Raw genomic sequence first — 20,392 nt, forward strand, 5'->3', positions numbered from 1 at the left:
AAGCATATTTTGAGTAACTGCTCTGCACCAGGCACTGTTCTAGACTGGCCACCAAGACAAAGTCCTGATCTCATGGAAATGACAGTCTAGTTCAGAGATAGATGATATACAAGGACATAGATCATTGGAGGCTCTGAAGGAAACCACGAGAATGGAATGAATACCTAGAGGATCCCGAGATGAATCGTTTGGGCATACTGCTCTGAGAAGGTAACGCTATGCATCTATTATGTGCCACCTGTTTATTGGGTTAGAGGTTGAGGACACAAAGATAAAAAGAAAATGCTGTTTCTGCCTTCAAAGAGCTCAGAGCCCAATGGTGAAATAATAATTCCATAGGATTCAAACAGTAGGATTTCACAATCGCCCTAGGATCTATTGCTCACAACAAATCTGCCCAGCAAATTACATCATCCTCTCTTTATAGATGTGAAAACTGAGCTTAAGAGACATGAAAGGACTTGGCAAAAGTTCTAGAGTCCGTCGTAGCACGATCAAATTTTGAGTTAAGTTCCAAATATCTTATTTCTTGCTTTTCCTATGCCCTGTTTCTTGGTGGAAATGGGGTGAGAAACAATGAGATCACATTCCCTCTCCCAGCTCAAAGGTTTCACATGGGCACCTGCACTGTCTGAAGTGGGTTAACAGCACACAGCTCCACCTCTGTCTCAGCGTCTGGCTGAAGGACTCTCGTGGGAGGAGAGGAAGGACCCAGGCCACACACTGGTTCTTCCTCCAATCAAATGTGTTGCTTCTCCAGTCCTTGACAGTGGTACCCAAGTCTGGCAGTTGATGTCAGACACCCTCACCCTATGTCCTACAGAGATGCTGATGAGATGCTCCCCCACCCAATGAACTCAGATCCACGCCCACACCTGGGGCTCCTTTGAGCTTCCCTTCACCAGTCTCCTCACATCCAGCAGCCAGAGGGTCAGGTCTCCTGACTCTGGGAAAAGGTCACCCATCCTTTCTGCCAAACTCATCACTGACCAGACCCTGAGTGGGCACAGGAAGGAAGAAAAGGCCACTGGAAGTGACCCTTGACTGTTCCTCAGCTGCTGGTGGGGGAAGATAACAGCCCACAGGAGGCTGCAGGCAGATGGTGGTGTGATGGTTTGAGCCTATTCTTGGAAAGTCTTGTCACACCAGCGCTCCCAGGAGAACACAAGAAAACAACTGGACCAACTCCTTGGGTGATGGGGTTGTTGATCTGATGTCATCTAAACAACCCAGATTCAGAGTACAACATCTGCTTTATACTCAGGAGGAACTGGGAGCATGCTGCGTGTCTGCCTGTGCTGGGACAACAAGGGACAAATGTACATGTGACAGCATGGCTTTCTGCGGGCCGGGAGGTAACTCCCCTCCTCAGGTGCCCTGCATGGCCTAGTTACAGACAGACGTGTTTCTGCTAAAGAAATGCCTTGTTTCACCCACTATCCTTTCCTGTAATAAATCTACATTCAGTTTCTACCATGTGGCCAGCACCGTGCTGGACGCCAGGGGATGGAGCAGAAAATCAAGACACAGGCATCCCTGCCTTTGTGGAGTTTCTGTTGATCAGAATCTACAGCGGCAGCTCTCAGCCCTGGCAGCACATTCGAGTCCCTTGGAAAGCTTTAAAAACTGCAGACGTGGGCCCCACTCTTAAGAAGTCTAATTTCATTGAACTGGAGTCCTGATGTCAATATTTGTATCTGAAGGATTTGGGGCTTGATGAGAGGGTCTCTGAGGGTCTACAGAGATGCATCTAGTCTTTCCAACGGTACAGGGAACCAACCGCCCCCCAGGGTGACCTGTTAAAGCTGGACATTTCCCCTAGTACCGGGCTGTGGGAGGGAAAGCTCTTTGCTTCCTCCAGAATCTCACTATAGCTGTGTGTCTGACTTCGGTTTCTGAGTTCCCCACACCAGGAGTCTTTTCTTCTGGAAGTATGACCTGGCCCGTTCAGGTCCTGGAATCTGGATTCAGGGACGCACAGGCTTCACCTTCTATCGCCCGGGGCTGCAAATCAACTGCCTCTGGCTTCCCCATTCTCACTGACTTCCTTTTCTTTGTTGCTTGATTCCAAGCTCTTTTTGTCTCCATCTCTTACATCCAGTAGCCTTCCCAGTTTGCTCTGTGGCTCTGGTAGATAGCAGTCACCCCTGCCCAGGACTAAAGGACCTCTCCCCTCCCTTTCTTCTCTAATCTTCTGCAGTAGCTCTCTTTTCCTTCCTTCTCCCCATCTCCCACCCCCTCACCTAGTCCCCTCTCCTGCCCCAGCTTCTCTAGACACCTCTGTGGCTGGGGCATAGGACCTGGAGGAGGCAGGAGGGAAGGCGTCCGGGGCTGGAGATTGGACGTTGTGATACGCTCACCCTCTTCCCCATGCCTGGCGGACACCAGATCTGGAAAGCGCCTCACCCAGAAACATGACAGAGAGAGAATATATGAAAACAAATATATGTATGCATATGCATGACTGGGACATTGCACTGCACACCAGAAGTTGACGCATTGTAATTGACTGTACTTCAAAAATAAATAAATAAATAAATAAATAAATAAATAAATAATAAATAGAGAGAACAAAAATATGTTTGTTTATTTACTATCAAGAAGAGTTGATTTTCAACCCCAGTGGGTCTGGGCTAGTAGAGACTCAGCTTAATCATCATGCCCTGCAAATAATAATAATAATAATAATAATAATAATAATAATAATAATAATAATAATAATAATAACATAATAGTGCTAATGTTTGTGCTACATTTGGAGCTGGAAATGATCAGCGACATTTCCCCTGATGAGGTTAAGCAGCCCGGCTCACGGGGCTGCACATTTGCATAATAAAGGTCAGAAGTCACCAGCTTCTACATCTCTCTCAGCGCAAGCTGCCTCTGTCCTTGATTCAGGGACACCACATCCTGATGCTCTTCCACATGCGGGCCTTGCTGTGATTCTAATCTTCGGCTTGCATGTGAAATGTCAGCTTTTTTTTTTTTTTTGTCTGCCAGAACAACAAATTATGCTTCTAAATGAGAAGATGCCGTCTGTAATGGATAATACAATCTGAAATGACGAGGCAACATCTGTGACCCGTGGTGCTAACCTGGCAAGCTCTAGTCTATTTTTCTAGCCTATCAGTTGATAGGAAAACATCACTTTAGATATAATAATTAATCATTAGTCAAAGTGGATCTCCCCATTGGTTCCTTGCCTCTCAGACAACCCTGCCTAGCCTGACTATAAATCAGGAAAATACATTCTTTAACAGCCAGTAGAATGCATTTCCAGCTAGCTTCTCCCGTCTATGAAGTAACCAAACACTTAAGAAGAAACCGTCTATCATCAGTAGATGGGGGAAAATTCTCCCAAGGTGCTATTTGAAGGAAGGAGAATGCAGAGCCCAGAGGACAGGAGGCAGTGAATTCAAGGCAGTGGCCAGAAACCAAAGACACATCTCTTAGGTCGGCGGTGGGTGGTGGTATCCAGCATCTTTCCCTTCCCAGCCTATTGGTCCCTTTTCTCTTTGTCAAATCTCCCCTCAGCCCACTGCCAGGGCCTCGTCACAGAGGGCAGGTCATGCCTCCGCCTGGCCCACCATGGTGGTCCATCCCCAAGTTCCTGTCATCCTTCTGGCTCTAATGGCAACTGTAGATTCATCATTCTAGGCCACTTTTCTGCTTGATTCCAGGCTCTCTCTGGAACGACTGAAATATTTACAGCACCCAAACGTGTTCCAAGAAAAATAAATGCTCTGCTGAGTGTGGTGGAAAGAAAAGTGGGTTGTAAGTCGGGAGGGGAGGCAGGAGCCCAAGAACCACCTGGACTCTAATGTGACTGTGACCTCTCGGTGGCCTTGCTCTCCTCGTCTGTATTAAGGAGGCATTGCTAGTGAGTGGTTTCAACCCATGCTTGTTGGAGCCCTGCATGCCTCGGGCAGTGAGGCAAGATGAGGGAGAGGGGTCGGGGGAGGAGGAGGGGGAGACAGCCGCAGACTTGAGCTAGAGCGTTCAGCTTTGATCGTCACACCTAATAGCCAAAATTCAAAATTCAAAACCACTGAGTCAGATGATCTTTAAAGCCATTTCCAATTTTTCAGTCCTGGTGTTTTCTGCTTCAGTAGTGCCCCCTCCATCGCTGAATGAGGGCGTGGCTTAAGAGACGCTGCTTCATCCTGGGGCCTGTAATTGCATCTCCTACTTCCTAGGTCAGTGGTTCCCAAATGGGGGTGATTCTGCTCCCCACCTCCCCAGGGGACAGGTGGCAGTGTCTGGGGATATTTATGGTTGTCGTAACTGGGGGTGCCCAATGGCATCCAGTGGGTAGAGGCCAGGGATGCTGTCAAACATCTGACAGTGCACAGGACAGTCCCCACAGCAAAGGGCGAGCCAGTCCGAAATGTTAGTAGCACGGAGGTTGAGAAACCCCATGTCAGACCATATAAACTGAAGAAAGAACGCTCACGGGTGAGGTGGGAGGACTCCCATCAGTTCTCCCTCTGCCCAGCCCAGACTGACAAGGCAAGTCTGCTCTCAAGCCCTCCGGACCAAGAACTGCCCCCGTCTTGGATCTGGGATACGGAACACCAACACCCTGGGGACACGGGCACACAGAGCCCTTCAGTTACTTTCTGGAAAGACACTTGTATCACCTGACACACGAGCACTTGTACTGGCCCAAGGTTCAGCCTGGACCAGGCGGTGGCGATAGTGATACAAACATTCAACTTTTCACTTGCTCGTTTAACGAATATTTATTGATTACTTACTATGTATTGAGAACAATTCTAGGTGTTGGTGAAATCGCGGTGAATAAAGCAATGTCTCTGCCTTTATAAAGCTTTCTAGTCGGGGGGAGTCAGCACATATAAGACTTGGGAGGTAAGGAGTGCTGTAAGAATTACCATGCAGGGAGGGGTGTAGAGGTGAAGCCACTCTGTTGAGGCAACATGGCAGCAAAGTTCCGAAGGCTGCGGATGTCTGAGGGGGAGCGGGGTTCCAGTCGACAAGAGCATCCAGACCAAGTGAGCTGGATGGAGCCATGCTGCGTCCCAGGACTATTCGCAGCAGCTCAGGGAATATGCAGGCACCTGCAAGAAGGTGGGTGTTCCCAGGGCTGGGTCTCCGGTCCCTGGTCAGCCCAGCCAGGTGTTCAGATTTTATTCTGAGGGAGATGGAAAGCCATTAGAGCATGTGGAGACAGCATGAACGGATTTATGTTTTAAAAGCAAAAAAACAACCGAAAACCGTTTGCCAGATTTCAGTTGTCTTGGCCGCTCCACCCATCGTTTTCAAAGGAGCAGTCTCAGAATGTTCACACTTTCTCTTTTTGCATTTAAAGAACAGAACAAACACACGAAACAGCAGCCTGCCTTTCATCATAAAGGCCCTCCCGATATTCTAAGCCAGAGATTATTACGGCTGGTTTTGTCAGCCCCGAGAGGCCAGATGGAGCTGAGTTCTGAATAGCTTCAGACTATGGAGAAGTTCTCAAGTTTAATAAAAGAAATTAATGCAAATTCATTTCATTTGAATAGAAGAAATTCCTTGCCACACATCATTTTTAGCAGAGAGATAGGTTGGGGTGAGATGAAATCAAATCCCAGAGCCTGCATTCCAGAAAGGCTAGGATCACGGATTAATACTGGAAGTCCAAGACTGGCAGAGGCTATGCTATCCATAATTTATTCATAAATTGCCAGCTCTTCCCAGACAACTTTTCAAATAAAACGTGACACTTGTTTAAATATTTACTGGCTTGTTGACCCATTTTTTTTGTTGTTGTTAATTAGAATTTTTTTTAAAAGAAAACAAACATTGTAACAGCAAATTAATCCAGACAGCTCTGACAGTGAGATTGCTCAGTCAGGCTACGGTTAAGCGTTGTTGTGATTTACTAAAATTATTGTATCTAAGGGGAGAAATCAATTAGAAATATCAGAAATAGTCTCTGAATGTAAAAAGGTTAAGGCCCGCCCTTACCCTCGGTCTGTGATTATTAAATTAGCACAATAGATGTAAAAGCATTTGTTTAAAATACAAAGAGATGTCAGTGATTGTTTTTCTGTTATTTTCCCTGAAATGTGTGTTTAGCCCCAGACCTCCTTTTCCTCCAAGAAGTGGTTGGCTGAACAATTCTATAGCTGGTCCTATAAAACAAAAAATCTATTTTAAGATGTTGCACTGGAGTCCTTTGCCTTTTTATAACTTTTAAGGGCTCTTTACTTTTCAGTAAGTGCCTTCAGATTTAGTTAACCCTTCCTATTCACTCCCCTCTGGGGCTCCAGTGAAGCCAGGCTTAGAGGACCTTCAAGATCACAGTGACAGACGGGTTTTATGTGTGCTGACTTCAGGCCTGGGGGCTCCAGTTGCCCTTGCCAAGGAAGTTGACTCAGAATGTCTCAGCAAAAAATGTCTGACCCCCAGCAGGACTGTGGCCATTGGCTACCATGCAAGGATGCCTGCATCAGCCGGGCTGGAGAAGGGGGGTCCACAGGGAGAGAAGCTGTCATGGAAAGGGAGTAACTTTCCCTTTGGTGGCCACAGGATCTCTCTAAATGGACTAGATTTAAAGATAGTGTTGCAGCTGCAGGATGATGTTAATAACAATGGAATGTCAGTTAGCTCATTAGAGATAGCTAACGATGGAAAGTGCATTTAATCCTCACAAAGGCCAAAAGAGGTAAATAATTTTGTGACCCGCTTATCTCTGATGCTGAAGCCAAGGCTCAGACGTCCCGCTGACTCTACTGCTCCCCTTCACTAATGTGCCTGAGCCGGTGCTCCCAGCTGGGGAAGAGGAGGTGCCACACCCTGACACCCGGAGGGTCCCCTCGACCCCTGTGATGCCGTCACCAGGGCATCTCCTGGGGACAGCAGCCTCTCCCCTCTCACATAAGCCCTGTGGCAGGTCAGCAGTCTAACCGGCGATGCAGTGAATTAAAGATAGCTTCCAATCCTTTGCCACCTCTCTGTCCAAAAACTGAAATCTACGGCCATTCCCTTGGAAGAATGAGGGCTGGCCCTTTGACTTACTGTGACCACTGGAATGTGGCGGGAGTGAAACTGTGTCACTTTCCAGGCTTGGCCTTAGAGATCCCCAGCTTCTGGTTTTGTCTGTATGGAACACTCCCTCCGGGAACCCCGCCACCAGGCAAGAAGAAGCCACAGAGAAGAGACCACCTTGTTTCCCACGCTCATCTACAGCCCCAGGTGAGTGCCCAGCCGGCAGCCAGCAGGAACTGCCAGCCCCACGAGTGAGTCATCTGGGATGTTCCAGCCCATTTGATGACACACAGAGCAGAAGAACTGCCCAGCTGAGACCAGACAAGTCCAGCTTCATATAAGACAATCAGCGCTGGTGACAGTTGTTGTTTTAAACCACTGAGTTTGGGGGTAGTTCGTTTCACAGCAGACGATCATCAAAACAGTTTGTTTATGCAGAAGAATAGCCTCTTGGACAGGAAAGATCCGGAAGGTGTTGTATGTGTGGTGCACCTGGCTCTGAGGTGACGTGGCCAGCTGGGAGCTCTCCGCTGGCGAGATCCTTCTTTCGCATCTTGGGTAGGGCATCTCTGGGGAGGGCTGTGTAGGGAGGAGAGGCACCTGTGGCCCCCACTGGGGTATAGCACACGTGTTTCTTTCCATGGCACTCCTAGAACACCCTCATTTCTGAACATCCAGTTATCTCCAGGAGCCTGGAGAGGCACTTGACTAAAGCAAGGGGACAGATCTGTCTACCCCAGGATTAGGGAGAAGAGAGTCTTAGAATTGATACCCAGTGAGCTTTCAGGGGCTGGGAAAAAAACAGCAGCTCTTTTCTGCACAACCGAGCTTTTTTAAAAAAATATTTTTGTTGTTGAATTGAGATGTCATGACTGCCCCTCTCTCTTTGGCAAGCTACCGAATTACTCCTGCTGAAGTTATTGTGAGAGTTAAGTGCGAACATATACGGACAGTTCTCAGCACAGCCCCTCTGTGGTTTAGGTGCTCAATACATAAATGCCCTTTCTGAATTTATAGTGGTTTTTGTTTCCACGTTAAAGTGGATCTTGACTCTATAATACGTTTACCTCTGAAAAGGCAGCTAATTCTGATGTGTTATATTAGGTGAGCCTATTCAAGCGTTATCTTCAAACCCGTTGTTTGGACCTCAGGCAGGATCTATGGGACTTTCCCTAAATCAAAGTGATCATCATAAAGTCATAAGAGGAGGCAGACAGTCTTCATCCATGATGCTTTTTTTAGCTGAGTAAAGGCTCTTTTTAAAACTATGCTGGCATCATCATTTTTTTCAACCTGACCTTCGGCAAAAGGCAAGATGTTTGCCTGCTGTTGGGGTCCATTAGCCTCTCATCCACTGTAAGTGGACAGGAGGTCCCAGATCCATTTACACCTGGTGAAGAGGCTTGCTTACCCCACTTGGTGTTTATAGCTTCGTGCTGTGCGTCTGTTTCCCCACAGACGTGGGGCCATCGGGGTCTCTAAAACCCTCCTGGCTTCCGATCAATTACCACGGCAGATTCGCCAGGCTTCTGAGTTTTCCAAGAAAACTGAACACCCTTGCACTCACCCCGTGGACTAAATCAGAGCCCGCTTTGAACTCTGGAAAACAAAATTTCTTTTGGGGTTGGCTTGGAGAGGCAAAGGGAGGGCTGTAGTTCTTTTTCGTTTGTTTGCTTTTTGCAAGAGACACAACCCCAACATTACTTTTTCTTTTCCCCCAAAGAGTTCGAGGCGATGAGGCTGACACGCTGAGGTGGGACAGAAGTTCTATTTCTGCAGGTTCCTTAAGGCAACAAAGGAAGCTTAGCAGCCATGGGAGTCTGCTTAATGAGCAGGTTATACAATATTCATCGTGTTGAGTTTAACTCTTCAAACAGAAGGTCTAATTGCGAAACGAAATAAAAGCAGCTGAACTGCAGATGTTAAGACAACAAAGCTCGGAAGAACTCCCTCTGTTGATAAAGCTGCCCTTTCGCTGCTTCCTTTACTAACTGCCACAGTGAATCTCTGTCCTCAGCAGCTTTTCCCTTTAGCTCTGTTCTAGCTGAGATGCTACGGGGTCTAAGGGGGACACTGAGAGGCCTGGCACCACCCTCTTCTCAGAGGATTATTTTCCTGGTGCCCACAGAGGGAGGGGTGCTGTCGTATTCCGCTTCAGCCCAAACAAGGCTGCTCTCGCCCACCCTCCTGACATGCTCAGTCTCGCCACCGTCACTCCTGGCAACCGCATCCCCTGTAGGTTCCCTGAAGGACACTTCCATCCGCCTGTGGCAATACTGGGTGTACAGGTAGCGAAGGCCAACGGCCATGGCCATGCCCAAGGTGGCCGAAAGGCCAAGCAGGATTCCCAGCTGCGGGATCCGGAGCTGGATCCCCGAAGGGGCACTGGCTTCATCTGGCCCAACCTCAGGCCTTGGGTTGGTCTTCCTGGGGTGTCCCACGCCAGCTTCTCTGTTGCCCTCCCCCACTCTTCGCTCCTTGTGCTTTGACTGAGGCAAGAAGCTAGCAGAGGGCCTGGATGCCTTTGACTGGCCACCGGCAGTGGGTGGCCTGGACACGGCAGGGACTTGGAAGACAGGGGTTGTAGGGTCAGCCCCATTCCCAGTGAGTGCTTCAGAGGACCAGAGGCGAGGACGGGTAAGATGGACAGTGTGCAGAGGAGGCCTCATTATGGTCCTATTAGAGGCCTTCATCTTGTCCTAGAAAAGCAAAGGCAAAAAGAGAAATCAAAGGAACTGGTCTGCCCCCAAGCAGCCACTGAACTTTGCAACTCACCTGAGTTCCTTAAAGAATCCCGGGCAGCGGCTGAAAGCCCAGCCTCAAGCTTGCTCTTTTAAAAACTCAAAGTAAAACACTCAAGCAGATAAATATGTGCTTGTTATTGATGGGGACGGGGAGGCTAATGGAAACCCCACAGAGAGAGCACGGGGCCAGTTACAGGAATAAACTTAGGGTCCTTTAAGGGGCTTCCAGACAAATATGGGTGACTGTTGTCTCCAATGGCTGAAAGCTTTGAGTGTGGCTTTTTATGCTAGGACCCATGCAAGAGGGACCATTTAATCTTTCTGTAGGTTCCAATAAATTTGAGTAAGGATATTACACCATGTTTTATTTTGTGTTCCTTTTAAGACTTCAAAGGAAGAGTAAATCACTGGGCATGTACATTTTATATTGCCCATTGATCTAACCTCTGGGACCATATATGGTATTTTGAGGCCAATGTTGTTATGAAAGAGAGGGTTTGGGAGGAGGAGAGAGGAATTATTAACCAAAGCTAAGTGGGAAAACAAATCACTAAAACCATCAATTTCTATAATTATCGATAACTTCAGAGACACTGCATATAATGGAAGGCTGGTATTGATTGGGAAAAGATGCTGTGTATTTACCATACCCTTGCCTCCTTCGCTCTGATTTTGGCTACTAGTCTAATAGCTCTGATTTCCCAGCCTGGAACTTCCCACTCTGAGGTCAAAAACACCAAACTGTCTGTGCACGCACAACCATCACCTGTTCCCCTCCATCCGTGGGCAGGCAAGTTTCCAATGAATCAAAGCTTGGGTCATTCTGAGGCCTAAAGGGAAGGAAAAAGGGGCTGAGAAGGCATCTCTAAGTATTTGGATCAAAAAGAAACCTTTCCCACCGCTGCTTGGGTATACTGACACAATCATATTCCTTGGAAACACTCCTGAGTTTGTAACTGGGGGCTGGAGAGGGAACGGGGGGAGTGAGGTGAGTGAGGATGGCAAACTCCCTGAATGCTTTTGTTTATTTGTATAAAATGTATATTTATAGGTTATAAATGTATCCATCTAAGAATAGAGCCTGTATTTAGATTTTATTTTATTTATAGCAGCACCTCAGAGACCAACCCTCTATTTAAGAGTCCAGTTTCCCCAGATGATTTACATACCCCAACCTCTGACCAGTGGCCCTTCTGCAATCAGTGTTTCTCACGCACTTAAGAATAAATATTAGGGAGGAGGCTATAGCTCAGTGGTAGAGCGTGTGCATAGCATGCATGAGGTCCTAGGTTCAATCCCTAGTACCTCCATTAAAATCAATCAATCAATCAATCTAATTACCCACTCCCCCCCAAAATAATAAATATGGTTGAGATCTTTTTCGGTCCAACTTCAAGAAGGTTCCATTCCCTCAGCACCCTAGTGTTTGGCCTCATTCCAGCACCTGCCCTGACTGGCCCACCCCTGGCCATTACCTGTGATGAGGGCCAGGGCTGGAAGCAAGGTTCTCTGGAGAGAATCTCCCAAGGGCCACAAGCCTCTCCAGCCCATGGATGTCCAGGGATGGTTCTAGGGTTGGGCTGCTGTCCCCGCGGGGTTGCTGGCCATCGCTGACTACAGCAGCTGTGTGTGAAGATGGTTGGAACAGAGTCTCTGGACCCTCAAGAAACTCGGTCGCCCAGACGCTGGCAGGAGCGGGATCTAAGCTGTCCTCTTCTGCGGCTCCAAGTAAGGTCACAACAGAGACATCTGCGCGCTGCTGAGGAGGAGCAATGGGGAGGCTGGCAGGTAAGCGAAGGCCCAGAGACACTGCAGAGAGAGAGGAGAATGTCTCCCTTGTACTGATTAGCGCACGTGACCAAGACAGTGGGCTCAATGCTTAAAGACTTTAATGCACGTGAGGACAGACCATTAAGTGTGAGCCCCTCACAAATGTCACCATAGGGATGACCTTCCCAGTAATAGAAGCCCCTGACCAAGCAGCAAAGCACCCCATTTCTTTTGTCTTTTTAAAGAGTAAGGGGGGAGGGATAAATTAGGAGTTTGCAATTAACAGATACACATTACTCTATATAAAATAGATAAACAATACGGTCCTACTGTGTAGCTACTGTACAGGGAACTATATGTAATGTCTTCTAATAACTTACAATGGAAAAGAATCTGAAAAAGAATATATATATGTATAGACTAGATAAACAAGATCATACTGTATAGCACAGGGAAACATATACAAGACCTTGTGGTAGCTCACGGCGAAAAAAATGTGACAATGAATATATGTATGTTCATCTATAACTGAAAAATTGTGCTCTACACTGGAATTTGGCACAACATTATAAAATGACTATAACTCAATAAAAAATGTGAAAAAAGAATATATATATGTATATGTGTAACTCAACCACTTTGCTGTACACCTGAAACTAACACAACATTGTAAATCAACGAGATTTCAAAAAAATTAATTTTTTAAAGAAAAACAAACAAATAAATAAAGAATACACTCTTGGCCCTCTGGGGCTTGTGCATCCTTAACAGTCACCCATCAGAGAATCCAGAAACCACTGCGACCCGTCTAGTTTTTCTCACCTCTGCCTAAAACTGCTTCTTGCTGGGGAAAAAAAAAAAGGTGGAATCCCAGAGATCACAGATTTTTGAAAGCCCTAGACCTTTCTTGTTGTATTAGTAATGCTAAACGTTTCCCCAGCTATGATGAGGACCTGAGCCTCTGCTCGGGGCGGAGGTGGGATCCCTGCCCTCCACTGCCTCCTTTCCGGTCTGTGATGGGCTCACATGATGGCCCGGAACATTGGAAATAACTTCACCCAGGGCTGCAGACAAACCAGTCATGATCTGAGTTCAACGTTTCGCTCTGCTAATTTCTGATTTGGGGCAAGTCCTCCAGAGCATCAGTTTCTTCTTTTGCAAATGTCAGCAGTAATGGTACCTCCAGCACAGGACTGTTGAGGAGGTAAAGTGAAATCAGCGATGTAGACGCATGAAGGGCTGCACCCGGTACAGACGCATCCCACACTGAGGGTTTCCCTCGATGATGATTAGAGTGACCACGATGCTGTTCACCAAAAAAATGCTGGCAGAAGTTTCTATGCCCAGGGGTCCAACTGGGTTGGATTGAATTCTCTCTCTCTCTCTCTTTTTTTTTTTTTTGGTGACACTTTGCTCTAATGTCTTCATTTCTCAAAAATAGCGAGACTGGAGTGAAAAACGGAGAAGGCTTACACAGACACATAGAATTTAGCACAAATTCTGGCAGTTTTAACTCCTGCCTGAACTCCAAATGCACGTGGACACTTTCCCACACAGCCGGTGTGTGCTGAGCATCGTTACTGGTGCTGGAGATGCAGAAGTGATGCGGACTGGTAATTGTTGTTTCTGAATTTAAAATCTAGGAGAACAGACTCTTCGATGTGCAACCTTATAAATCACAGCGTGATGAGAGCTTTAATCCAAAGCTAAAGAAAGCAATTACATTTGCCTACCAAGAAGTAAGGGGGAAAGTTTCACAAGGGAGATATTTGAACTGACCTTTTAAAGATAAATAGTTCATCATGAGCAACAGTTCAGTTTAAGGAAATGCCACAAAGCAAAACATGGAGTTACAAAAGTAGGTCATGCCTAGTGGAATCAGCATGACCTCAAAGTGTCCCCGAGGTCTGCTGGAAAGAAGGTTGAGAAACACAATATACTATATTCCCAGTGGGAAAGTTTATAATTCACATTTGCCTACTGAAGTCTTCTTACAGTTAAGAAATCTATTTTACTTTGTCAGATGACACCTCCTCCAACGTGCCTGTGCGTGCATCACACACATGGACTCGCTTTCCTTTGGGAAACAATGGGGCTTGGGTGGAGGAATGGGCCGGAAAGCAGGCAGGAGCAGAGGGGAGGAATGTGAGCGGCATAATACAGACTCTACCCCGTGGCTGCTGAGATTAGGGTTGGCCACCCCCTGGGGGACAAGGTTCCCAGGGTCAGCCATCAGAGAGGCTACAGGACCAACAGCACATATCTTTCTGAAGCCTCCCTTCTATTCATATTCACACTGAAACATGACAGGGATGAGAACGCAACATCTGAGCGATGTGTTACCCGGAGCACAAGATTTCAAACACATGTTGTGTATGCGGGGTCTTCTTCAGGCCGCACTCTTAGACCCTGAGACCTTCTCTCTGGTTTTAGGAGCATCTTGGTGGAAAGGTTGGAGGAGCAGTGCTGGCCAAGGGGAAAAAGACAAAGGTTTGGGTCACAGGCAGGGATGGGAGGTGGCCCAGAGTTGGCTCTGGGACTGTGTCTGCTAGACTAGCATAGTCAGGGATTCAGATCGGATCCCAGTCTTAACACATTAGGCAGGAATAAAGGAAAGAATAAAGGAAAGTGGGATCTAACAGATTAAAGGTTGGATCTTCTGTGCGGGTGATTGGATGCCTTTACAAATGCATCCGCGGGGAGCACTGGTAACCAGAAATAAATAATGCAAACGAGTTCTATTTCACCAGGAGTTTTCAGGTAGGTCAAACATTCTCTAGCCAGTTAGGTATTTTTTTCCCCCATTGTCTATCTTTGTTTATTTGTTTGTTTAGAGGGGGAGGTAATTAGGTTTATTTATTTTTAATGGAGGTACTGGAGATTGAACCCAGGACCTCATGCATGCTAAGCACACACTCTATCACTGAGTTATACCCTCCCACTTATTTTTGTTTCTTTGTTTTTTCAGAAGTACCTGGGCCAATGGAGTCTGAAGTCCTGTGACGAGCCAGGAAGAAGATCCATTGCCCTCAACACAGCCTCTCATTCCTGGTTCTGTTCTCCAACCCAAGCTGCAAAGAGCCATCTACCTACCTTGAAAAGTAACAATAAAAACTGGATGAGCTTTTATTAAAAAAAAAAAAAAAAAAAAAGGCTGGATTCTTTCTTTCTCATGCTCCTTGGGTAGCCTCGGGGGCCTGGGGAAAAGAGCTGAAATATTGCAGTGATTGGTAAGCAGGGGAAGGTATGTGCTGTTTTCCAGTTCTGCAGCTCAGTTCCAACGCTCCACCCCAGGACCCAGCTTAATCTGTGAGGTTGAACTGGACAAAGTGTATTTGCTGCAGCAAACCCAGCACTTGCAAGCATCCCGCCAGCCCCGCCCACAGCTGTGTGATCACATTCCCAGGAACTGTTGCAGTCAGCCAAGGCCAGTATTCCTTGTGTCCCAGGAGCTGGAAACTGATAGTAGTCACTCCTAAGTGAAAATCAGTAACTATGAAAATAATGCTATGGACCAGGAGAGTGCAGACGGTGGAGAGCTGTACCTGGTGGGGTTCCTTCCATACCCTCCGGCCTCTGCCTGGGGGTTGGCATCCGTGAACTGGGCTCCACGTGGCTGTCAGAATGGGCTCTGCTGTGTGTCTGTTGAGACACAATAGATGATTCAATCCTTGCCCAGTAAACGAAATATGACTGGACGACTGATAAACTGTGGAAAAAGAAAAAGAAAGCAGAGAGTTTCGAGGATTTAGTGTCCTTAAATCACACCTTGGACCATCCTTATAGAAAGGAGAGAACAAACAAGAAAAGAACACAAGTTTACCTGGAGAGAAGAACTTAGAGAGATGATTGTGTTACCCCTTGGGTGACTTCATTCTTTTTAATAACAAAAACTCAAGAGCAGCCAATAATTAAAAGAGGTGATGATAGGTACAAATCAAGACCCCTCCTGAATACATACAGTCATTAAGAACCTCACTGGGTTGGGGGTAGAGCGCAAGCTTAGCATGCACGAGGTCTGGGGTTCAATCCCCAGGACCTCCAAAAAAAAAGAAAAAAGAATCTCATTTGGACTAAAAGGTGTCTTCTAGAACTGCGTTGACTCAAAAGGTTTCATTTTCAACTTTCTTTACCGTGACATCAACTGAATTACTCCGTTAATTGAGAATTTTGTAATTCTGTTGTACAATTGTCTAACCCCATTGGAATTGTAAATTCAATTGAAAATGAGAGATAAATCACTAACATTCTAAATAACATTTTGAATACATAATGCCTTTCTTCAGGGAAAAGTCATTTGCACCAACATTATCTCATTTATCCTCCCCAAAATTTCACCAAGGTAGGGATTATTGACAAGTACCATTTTTCTCACTTTAAGTATTCAGAAGGCAATTATGAAAATGTGATTAATTTAGCTGAGGTCACCCAGAGAGTTAAGGTGCAAGCAAAAGTCATGGTTCGTCTATACGTTCTTAAGGTGGGAAACGGTCCCAGGAAGTGAGAGAGCACGGGGGGACTCGGGAGCCACTTCTGATCAGTGACTGGGCCCCTTTGCCTGTCAGATGGAGATAATAGCTTCTAAATGACTTCCTCGGTAGCACAGAGCAGCTGAGATGGTAAATCTAAAAATAGCAATGGAGGTGATTTGGGAAATAAAAGTAATGGTACAGGTTGAAGGACTTCAGACAGGACACGTCCCCTGCATTGGCTCTGTACCAAAGGCTGGGCACAAGCTGGGTACACCACCAGTCGAGTGGGTCCTGGCCTTTCTAAGTGGGGTTTTCCCTTTGCTGTCCTGCCTGCGTTAGGCCACCAGGAAGGGATGGAAAGGGGACCCTGAGAGGCGGGGACCTCATCCCTCATCTCTCACTGCTCCCCAGCACAGAGGGGACAACCTAGAAGGGAAGCGTTGGGTCTGGGTGCCTCCTTCCCCTTCGGCACAGCCACCCTCTTCTCTATATGAGGGTGTGGGGAAAAGACAGAGGCCAACACACACCCTTTCTTAAAAACCAAACCAAAAAAATTCACTTTCTTGGTAAATGTGAATGTTTGAAAAAGATGACAAAGCCAGTGTCTCATTTTGAGTAACAATGACACTTTAATGGCGCGCACGGGTGCCAGGAATTGTTCCAAGCACTTGGCATCTGTTGGGTCTTTCATCCTCACCCAGCCCCACGAGGTGAGTCTGTTGCCAGCACCCCCATCTGGGGGACAGTAAGCGGGGGCACAGAGATGTCCGTGGAGTGTTCACAGTCTGTCTGACTCTGTCTCTCCTTCCTGCTCTTCCATCAGTAGCTCTTTTGTCCCCTAGAGAGAATTTCCCGGAGAGGCTGGCCAAAATTCATCTGTGATTCTCAAGAAGGAGGGGAAATCCCACACTCCTGGAGCACAGAGAATGGCAGAGAGAGGAATTGGGGGCGGTTCTTTTTTAGTCATCCTTGGAATAGACTCTCTAGCTGGGGCAGCCCCAGGGACCCTGTCCTTGTCATACAGAGGGGGTGGCAGGCGAGAAACAAGAAGGAAGGGAGGAGAAGCCCCCTGTCTCCTAAGGGGAAGTTCAGTTACTAAGAACCAGAACTTGACTCTCTTACAGGAACCTGACGTCCCCCACGGGCTGGGCGGGGGCCTGCCACTCGAATGACAGGTGTCTCTTCCGGGACTTGTCCGAGTGGGTGACACTGTTGGCCTCTTCAAAACAAGTCATCAGTTTGGAATGAGGAGGAATGAAAACAAAAGTGCCCACTATTTGATGATCCGACACTCTTCGGGCCTGAAGTAGAAATCCCATGAAATCACGACTGCTCTTCACAGTCACTGCAACAGAAAACAGCCATTCAAGGTGAACACGCTGGACGTAGCTCTGCCTGGTGATTTTATGTGAGTGCTTTCAAGACAAAAAGCTTAGGACCAGTGCAGCCCCCAGAAAGTAAACAATTCATTAGGGAAAAAAAAAGGTTGACGTGCTACTTCATACCCCAAATAAATTCCATTGGGACCAAAGATCTGTAAAAATGAAATATTGAAGAACTAGAAACAGTGGTTTGGCTTGCTTTTGGTTGCTGTTTGTTTTGTTTTAGTTTTTGCTTCAATACTGGAGTTAGGGGTGCCTCTCTAAGCAAACCCCAGTAGCCATTAAGGAAAAGATAATTTCTTAAAATTCTCAATATAGAAGAAATTTTTAAAAAAAGATAAATTGAGAAAAGTATTTGTAAGATACAAAACAGATAAATATACAAAGAGTTATGGTGAATCAATAAAAAGATGACCAAATTGAAAATTATCAGTAGACACAAACAGAAAAAAAAAACAAGCTCAATCATGATTTTTAAAACAATTTTAAATGACATACTAGTTTGTACCCCTAATATTAACAAATTTCAAAATGTGTCATTATAACCAGTATTGCTATGACAACAGAAAAACTAGGGCACTCACTCAGTGATGCGAAAAGTATACCATGAAACTCTTTGAGGGGGTAACTCGATAATATTTTCCATATGTAAACTGCAGTTACCTCTGATTAGATGCTACCACATGGATGCACCTAGAAACATTACAGTCAGTAAAATAAGCTAGGCTCAGAGTGACAAATAATGTATGAGTCCATTTATTTGAGGTACCCAGAGTAGGCAAATACAGGTTCACACATCACATGTGTGTGAGAAATAAGACTTTTTCCTGTAGGTCATATGATTGATTTAACTGGTTTCCTATTGATGGATATTCGCTTTTTCTAATTTTGCACTATGAACAATTTTGATGGACATCCTTATACAGAGAACTTTTGCTCATTGTATGGGTCAGGATTCTTTCAGTTGCAAGCATCAGAAAAGCTGATTTACAGAAAGTTAACTAATGAAGACATTTAATTCCCTCTCCTAAGTCTGGAAGTGGAGTTTCTATATTTGGTGAAGCCATTCAATGACGTTAAGATCCTAAGATGTTTCCATTTTCCTGCTCCGCCAGCATCAGTGAGTTGGGTTTTCACGCCTTGGTCACTGGACAGTCTCAGGATGGCTGCCATAGCTGTAGGCTTCACACTGGTATCAAAAGTGGAATAAAGGGTCTGTGGGAGAAGGTAACTATACTCACATCTTATAATAAAGACAAAATAATTTTTATTTTTTATTTTATTTTTTTAAATTGGGGATTAATTTTTTAAAATTGAAGTCTAGTTGATTTACAATGTTGTGTTAGTTTCTGGTGTACAGCATAGTGATTCAGTTATAATATATGTATTCCTTTTCATATCTTTTTTCAATATAGGTTATTATAAGATATTGAATATAGTTCCCCGTGCTATACAGTAGGAACTTGTTGTTTATCTATTTTATATATAGCAGTTTTTATCTGCAAATCCCAAACTCCCAATGTATGCCTCCCTACCTCCTTTCTCCCCGGTAACCATAAGATTGTTTTCTATGTCTGTGAGTCTGTTTCTGTCAAAACAATTCTTTATAATAATGCAATTTGTGCCCCCTTCTCTTATAAAGGTTAATATCAATGTAGAAATTAGTTATGTGGTTTTCATGATGCAAGTATTTCCTGCTTATTTTCAGCCACATAACTGCTGCTTGGGAAGAAGCCAAACATCAGCCCAGGAAGCTCCCGCCTGGGGCAAGAGCACAACTTGGATTTTGCCACTAGGGCACTGGGGCTCCTGGGGGGTCTCTCAAAGCCTCTCCCACACGTACCTGGAACGGTGTCACCTGGTGAGTAGGAAGACCTGCCAGTGAGAAGGGTGATGGGGTGAGTCCTCGGGTTCTGAGGGTGCGCGGGGCTGTGCTTGGGCTGCATGTCCACGCAGGCCCCCGAGCCAGCCCCGGGGGAGAAGGCAGATGAGCAGGACACCAGGCAGAGGGCCACACAAGCCCAGCCAGGGAGGGCGGCGGGGACCCTCATCCTGACCTTTCCCTGGGTCACGAGAAACAGCAGCTTCAATCCATATGCTATTTAGGAGAACGTTGTGACGTGCTTTTGACTGTGCCTGACCTGAATCCCGCACTGCCTTTAAATCTGAAATACCTCTGGGGCCGCCTCTCCTGATCACCAGCATTCAAGGTCAGGATCAAAAAGACAGACCAGACTATAGGAAGTGTTTCATTTCTAAACACTTACTTTGAACCTCTCTTCCTGTAATTTTCTTATAAGCCTGCTTCTTTTTAAAGAGAGGATATACTAATCACATCAAAGAAATAAGACCAGAAAATGTTTGTGTCCTGACATGGACTCTTTACCAGCTGTCTGATGTCTAAGGGCAGTGTGAGCTGTAATGCATCATTGCTGACGTGAGACATCCAGCATCCCAGTGTGGGCAGGCAGCACGGCATACGGTGGCTCGGTTCAGCATCTTATCTCCCTAATTGCGAATTACAGAGTTAAATGCTACAAATCTGCCGACTCTCAGTTACTGACAGGGGATTCTTAAATTTGCAATGCTTTGCTATCACCTCGTCCTTTCTCCTGTTGATTGTTTTTCATTATTTTACTGCTTTTTTCCGGAGAAGGTAAGCAGGGAAAGTTATACCCAAACCCTATACCTTGTTAAATATTCTGGCAACCCCCCACCCCCGCAAAAACCCCAAAACAAAACACCTGGTTCAGGAATTAAATAAACAAACAAGTAAATATAAAATGATTGGGTAAATAACATTTACAATGTAAATTTCATTTTTGTTTACACCTCTGTGTCCATCAACAGAAAGAATTGAAAGTTTCCTGTGTCAAAGAAGTTCACAGATGAAAATAAGGTGAAAGATAGCAAATAAGACAGGTGAAGGCTCCCTGAATCAATATTCAGGACTACCAGGCATTCTTCTAAAAAAAAATAGCTGTGTGTTTTTACAGTCCTAGGCATCCGTATTTTAAAAGCACTGCTAATA

The 20,392-nt window shown here is 45.9% G+C and overlaps 1 protein-coding gene across 1 annotated transcript; it reads right to left on the reverse strand.

The window, feature by feature from the left end:
• Positions 1–8,553: 8,553 nt before the first annotated feature.
• REELD1 (reeler domain containing 1) lies at positions 8,554–19,419 on the reverse strand. Its single transcript, XM_045516368.2, has 7 exons — positions 19,205–19,419; positions 17,102–17,324; positions 15,053–15,216; positions 13,596–13,602; positions 11,213–11,518; positions 10,504–10,567; positions 8,554–9,692 (listed from the first exon to the last, which is right to left on the reverse strand). Exons 1-7 carry the CDS (start codon positions 19,410–19,412, stop codon positions 9,093–9,095), a joined length of 1,572 nt encoding a protein of 523 aa, XP_045372324.2. The 5' UTR covers positions 19,413–19,419; the 3' UTR covers positions 8,554–9,092.
• Positions 19,420–20,392: the final 973 nt, after the last annotated feature.

Source organism: Camelus bactrianus, chromosome 2 (genome assembly GCF_048773025.1).
Source record: "Camelus bactrianus isolate YW-2024 breed Bactrian camel chromosome 2, ASM4877302v1, whole genome shotgun sequence".
In the NCBI taxonomy this organism is placed as follows: Eukaryota; Metazoa; Chordata; class Mammalia; order Artiodactyla; family Camelidae; genus Camelus; species Camelus bactrianus.

Excerpts from the sequence above, each read along its gene's own strand:
- REELD1 (XM_045516368.2), bottom strand. The coding sequence starts at position 19,412 with ATGAGGGTCCCCGCCGCCCTCCCTGGCTGGGCTTGTGTGGCCCTCTGC. Across the intron at positions 17,325-19,204 it reads ACCAGGTGACACCGTTCCAG|TGACTGTGAAGAGCAGTCGT; the intron begins GTACGTGTGGGA and ends TTTCTGTTGCAG. Across the intron at positions 10,568-11,212 it reads AGCCCTGGCCCTCATCACAG|GCCTCAGAATGACCCAAGCT; the intron begins GTAATGGCCAGG and ends CCTTCCCTTTAG.